General features: G+C 36.6%; 1 protein-coding gene across 16 annotated transcripts in view; it reads left to right on the plus strand.

Moving 5' to 3' along the window:
• The window catches only part of PLEKHA5 (pleckstrin homology domain containing A5), a 176,270-nt gene extending 171,091 nt beyond the window's left edge, over window positions 1-5,179 (plus strand). For all 16 annotated transcript variants that reach the window (XM_069807829.1, XM_069807830.1, XM_069807828.1 and 13 more), the window contains one exon: window positions 2,240-5,179. Coding sequence is in view for 1 of the 16 variants with exons in the window: in XM_069807830.1 (XP_069663931.1) it covers window positions 2,240-2,274 (35 nt within the window). In the remaining 15 variants the exon portion in view is untranslated. The remainder of the gene's footprint in view (window positions 1-2,239) is intronic.
• The last annotated feature ends 821 nt before the right edge of the window (window positions 5,180-6,000 follow it).

The following is a 6,000-nucleotide window of genomic DNA, read 5'->3' on the forward strand; positions in this document are numbered from 1 at the left end:
AAGAATGAACTTTGTTTCAATGGTAATGTTAAATGCCATAGGTAATGTAACTTAAGAAGACTTTAAAATCAAGAAAACTTTAAAATCGAGACATTTTCAGGCATTTAGCATGAGGAGAACTGAAAAGGCATTTTTTCATTTACTGTCCCAATCTGCATTGCCAAGCTTTCATCTTGGCAAAATTAGACTTATTATTCATCACAGATAGCTTTCTTGTATGAACTATAGGCAGGAAACTATTCATATTCTTAAAAAAAAAAAAAAGGAAATTATTTTTCTCTTTTTCTCCTTCTGAGAGTAGAAAATGCACTCTTCACATTCAGTGCTGACACCTGTGTTGCTGGCTTCCTGATGGATGTGGTCTGTCAGGATTAGATTTAGCTTGGACTTTTTTGTACTTCTATTCAAAAGCTTTATTACAGAACTATTTAAAAAAGATAAGTGGGACTATTGAGTTTTTCTGGAAATACTGATTTGTGTTAATACTTTTCAGTTTCACTGTATAAATACACAGGCATTTATCATGCATCTCCTTTTCAAATAGGACAAACATTACCCCATCAACTCAGTTTCAGGTCAGTAGTAAAACTGAAACTGCACTGCTGAATTCTGTCCATAGCCACGGTGTGCCTGTCTTGAAAGGAGAAGCAGCCTATAACTTCACCAGGAATCTATTACCAATTGCATTAAGTTGCTTTTAGCTCTCATCATCATCTCCAATGATCAGATCAGCAAATTCATTTTTTTAAGGATTTATGCTAAATATGAGACTAGCAAGTGAAGCACTCACGTAGTGATCTGCTTTGTAACTTAATGCCCAAGCCTTCACATCCCACAGTGTGCTGTATCCTTATAGGTAATAGTGTAGCTGTAACATTCCCATGTGAAGTACGGTTCTACGAATAGACCTTAATTGCTTATGACAAAACGGTGCATCTGGGATGGCACTTGTAAAACTAATGCTCTGCATACACATGCCTCACTATAATGAAGAAAGGATTCCAGAACTTAAAGTACATTCACTTTGGCTGTTTAGAATTTGAACTGAGTTGGAAAAAGCATTGAACTATGTGCATATACATTCCACGTTTCTTTGCTGCGCTTGATGCCACTGTCGGTTGTTTTCTAGGAGCTCTAAAATAAATTCATGCCATGAGCTGGGCCTAGTATACATGGGAGATGTATGAAGCATAGTCTGCTTGCCTGAAGTATTCACTGCCCCTTACCTTCTGGGGCTGCCGCTCCAGTATGCCAGTGCTTTGCTGAAAGATAGGTCTTTTAACGGGCAAGAACTCAGTGTGTCTCAGATGCAAGAAATCCTAATGCGGCAGAGGGAACTTCAGAGCTGTGGGATCAGCCCTGTTCATATCCAATGAAATTTTTCAGACAGCATCTGGAAAATGTATGGTAGATTTCAGAGAATAATGAGGTAATACCTATATTTGGCTTTTATGGTCAATTAGTAAAATGATACTCTTGGCACGATGCCAGGGGAATTTGGCATAGGGAATCGGTGGCATAGGATATTGTAGGACTAAGGAAAAACCCATTAACACAACGCTACTTTCTTTGTCACGGCTGTTGCTTTGCAAAGACAAATCTGGATGTGTACCACTAACATTGTTAGGTTTTAAGCATTACATTTACACTGAGTAATGGAGGGATAATGAAATCTTATACAGCACCTGGATCCAAAGCACAGAAGCATTTTTGCTAATGAACTGTTAAAAGCTATTTATAGAAGTCCTTTCAACAATTACCAAAATGCAGCAAGCTCTGGGTGGAGCACTTGAACTTCAGAACACTTCACAGCTATGCTGCCATTATGGTGTAGCAACTGAATAATACTGCATCCCTCTTCAAACTGTACCTGTCCTTTGTAAGAGCAATTAGGGTCTTTGGTATTATTACTAGTTTTGTATGAAGAACATTTGGAGATGGCCATGTACAACAGGAAAAAACTCTCAGAATAAACAGGCTTTCATACGAAGTTGTGTAAATTTGAAAAAAGCTTGCTTTTGCTTCTTGCTGTCAAAGTATCTTGACAGCAGTATTATTCATCAGAAAAATTGATTTGGGAAACAACTGATTTCTAAAATAATTTATTGTGTTTACACCATTGATGACTACTGCTAGGATGAGGTCAGAAATTCCTTGTTGTGTTTAATCCCAGGAGTTGCTTTATACAGTATTCTGTTGTCGCTAAAATAGAGTAACTTAATCTATGTCTGTCTTTCAGCACTAATGGCTTCTATTGAAACAATTCATGCCTGAGATGTATGGACCTGACCTATGAAAAGAAGATATTGTACAGTATATTTTAAATCTATGAAATTCATAGTTCTGATGCTTTTGGCCACAGAGCATCATTTTATCACTTCCTGGAAAATGTTTATTCCAAGAGAGCTTTAAATGGCCCACATGTACACTCAACAACCTTCAAATTGTTCTCCTGATACCAGCTTGCTGCTATGATTTCTGTGCACATAAGATAAAGGCTCTTTTTAATGTGCAGCCTACAGTCAGAACTTTATTTGATATTCTCCAGAATTTAATGTTCTTTTAATTATGGATCATACAAGTTTACTTTTTTGCTTCTTTTAGATGCATAACTCAGTTAATTTTACATATCGCCACTAAATCTTGTTTTACACTTTTAAAACATTACAATTTATTGTTTTAACATTTTATTTGTAAAATTTTTATATATATATATACATATAGATATATTTAAAATGTGCCATTTTTATTATTGCTTAGTAAAATATGTCCTGTTTCTGCTGTAATTATTTCTTGGTCAGGTTGCAATGTCAGCAGTTACTGCCACACTTCTGTCAACATATACATTAATGTTAGTGGTTACTTTTTCTTAAATAAAATGGAGTGTAGGTATTTTGAGGTACTGGGCTTTTCCTTCATTGGGTTAGGGTGTGTACAGCAATAAGCAGGTTTTCAATCCAGTACTTAGTTTGTGTACAAATGTAATTATGTTCATTGTGTATATATTATACAATGAGCACATACGATGTAAGTATAAGAAGCCACTTACTATTGTTCAAATACGAATGTTCATATCCCATTTCTTTTATAGCATATTAAATAAATGTTGATGTTCTTAAGGACTTGTATGGTTAGTATTTCTTCCAGCAAACAGATGTCACACTGTGTTCCACCTTTTGATGTGGGGAATGCAACAATTCTTATCTCATTGGCGACATCACCTGTCAACCAGAGTAGCAGTGACAGACTCTTAAGAGATTCCAGTCTTCCTCTACAGGAAAGGATAAGGCTGTAACACAGAACAAAAAGACAACCTGAAACTGAGACGCAAGAAATACAGGTTCAGCTCCTGATTCTCCCAGACTTGTATCGTGATGTTGGAATAATCACTTAGTCATTCTGTGCCTCCATTCCCTGCCTGTTTACTTAAGAGGTAATAGCCTGTCTTACTGGGGCGTGGTGAGTAGTAATTCAATATTTGCAGATGTTGAATGCCACGTTCAGTGGGGTTAAGGAGAGAAGTATGATGATTCCTTGAGGCTCTGAAATCTGCAAAGCATCTTCCAGAAACTGAAAGAAAACCTGAGATAGTTTGTCAAGTGTCATCATGCTACAGATGTTACTAGCTTCACTTTTCCATCTCACACTGCTGTCTGAATTTGCCTGAGACAAAACAGGTTTAGGAAAGAACGATGGATAATGAAAAGATTTAAGGAAAAGCTTTTGAATCTAGGATATAAAGCTAAGAAATCTTTTAAAGGTTCAGGCAACTGCTGTGTGCTTCAGTGCATATGTGTGCCATAAGTGGTAAGGTCAGTTTCATATGAAGACGACTGCCAGCTCCTGTTGTGCTTTTTTATCATACAAATCATATCCTGTTCAAGTTAATATTGCTGTTTTAGAGACTATATAATTCATTGTGCTTTTCCATAGAGGAGTGCCTGACATTGACACACAGCTGAAAATTAACTCTTTATCAGTCCCCTAAGTAGGAGTTTGTGTTCATTGTACTCTTCTGCCACTCTCAGCTCTGCTGCCAGTTCTTCCTGGGGCTCTTTGCCACAAAGACAGAGAGTACCTGTCTGTCTACCTGTCATTTTGCCATTTTCTTTGAAAAGTGAAGAAATAGGAAGCAGAAGTTAGCAGCAGAGCTTGGAGGGTCATAGTGAAAGAGCTGGCTGAAGGAAAGAAGATGAATCATGATGCAGACAGACAGAATCCAGCTGAAAGTTTGACCAAATAGCCTTTCTTCTTTTTTTGGAATAGTAGCCCCAAATTACTACATCCTTCCATCCAAAACATAGAGTGAAGAGGAGGAATGTGATTTTTATTGCTCAACCAGCTGAGGTTTAAGTTCAGTGGCATCACTGGAACACCTGGGGCAAAGCAAATAGGACACACCCTGTTCTCTCCCTAACCCTTCTAGAGAGAGCTGTTCAGCTGTCAAGCTTTGCAATCTCTTTCTGTCCTTGCTGCCAAGAAAAGAATTGCAACAAATAAAGGAAAGAATGACTAAGTGTTTTTCAGACATTTATAGATCTTGTCTGTGTTTAAAGCAGTTGTCAGTTTGGTATATCTGCGAAGTACATGAAGTTTATGCTGAAGCTGTGGGAGGGTGGGAGAATTAGCAAGTCTTTGCTGGTATAACTTGGCAAAGACAGCAAACGTAAATGATGCAGGAATGTAGTAATGCTCTCATAGACTATAATTTCACTTCCTGTGGGCACTTGCAGCAAAGACTTGCAGTTTCATTGGGTGCTCTATTTTTTTGTCGTATGGAAAAAATGTATGGCTTTGTGTTATCACAGAGCATCTACTGTCTCTTACCTCATCAGAATAACTCATCCCAGTGATCATACTCCTGAGATATAGAAATATCAGAATACTGATATTGTCAGTCTTCAAACATCTATTTTAAGTTTGTATCTAGGATATTTTTATATTTCTGACTGATTGCTTTATTGGCTGTTGCACTGACACTTTGTATATATGGAACATGCTTTTTTTCAAAAGCAAGAGTCCTTAGGAATAATGCAACACATTCTCTACAGATGTTCATGCTTTTCAGAACCAATTACATCTATTTTTGTCTTTTGTTCACCACTTGCATTGTTCCAAGGCTACTAGAGAATGTGATTCTTTTAAGTCCCTTAATAAAGTGACATTACTCAAAAAGTTATAGTTGGTGTCTTGGTAGTTTTTGACTGTCGTGGACTGGCTCAAAGAGAAAGACATCACCAGGCAGTTGAAACTCAAACCTTGTTTATATTATTACTGAGGGGGGAAAAGTAGTCTTCAGTTAGTATTTCCTTATAAATATATCTGTCATAAAATGAATCCAATAACGTTCTATTTTCAGGAAATCAGAAAAATTTTAAACAGTTCATTTCTATCTAAATCACTTTAATTGGACAGTATGGGAAAGAATTATTACCCACGCTATTGGATCCACTCGATGTAGTAACCAGGAGTACATACATGAAAAACGTTAATGGATTACACTGTTAGTAATAGATCTTCTGAATTCTTTAGTACTTGGACTGGTGGCTTAAGTTATATCCTGGTTGAGTAAAGCAGCAGAGTGGAAGATCTTTCATCAGTGGTGGTGCTGGATAACTCTTACCCCAAACTTTTCATTACTTTGTAACAATAAGGTTACAATAAGGTTTTTTTTTCTTTTCTAATAAATCATAAATAGTACTCATTCAGATCTGAGAAGTGGGTCATCATGTCTTTTCTGCACTATACTTTTTTGTCCCTGTGATTCTGGATTTTGCTGTACTTATTTTCTTAAGTTATTCTAGGGTGATTTAATCTTATTTCAGTTCGAATCCTCAGTTAAAATGTTATTTTCCATCCTTTGGAAAGTTGACATTTAAATGGCCAATGAACAAATTGCCTATACCTGGCATTAATAATATATCTGAAACAATTTAACTTTTTTAAGGATGCATGTGAAGATAACAAAGCAACATCTGGCCTTCATTTCTTCTAAAGAAC

The sequence above is a fragment of the Haliaeetus albicilla genome, chromosome 19 (genome assembly GCF_947461875.1).
Source record: "Haliaeetus albicilla chromosome 19, bHalAlb1.1, whole genome shotgun sequence".
NCBI lineage: Eukaryota > Metazoa > Chordata > Aves > Accipitriformes > Accipitridae > Haliaeetus > Haliaeetus albicilla.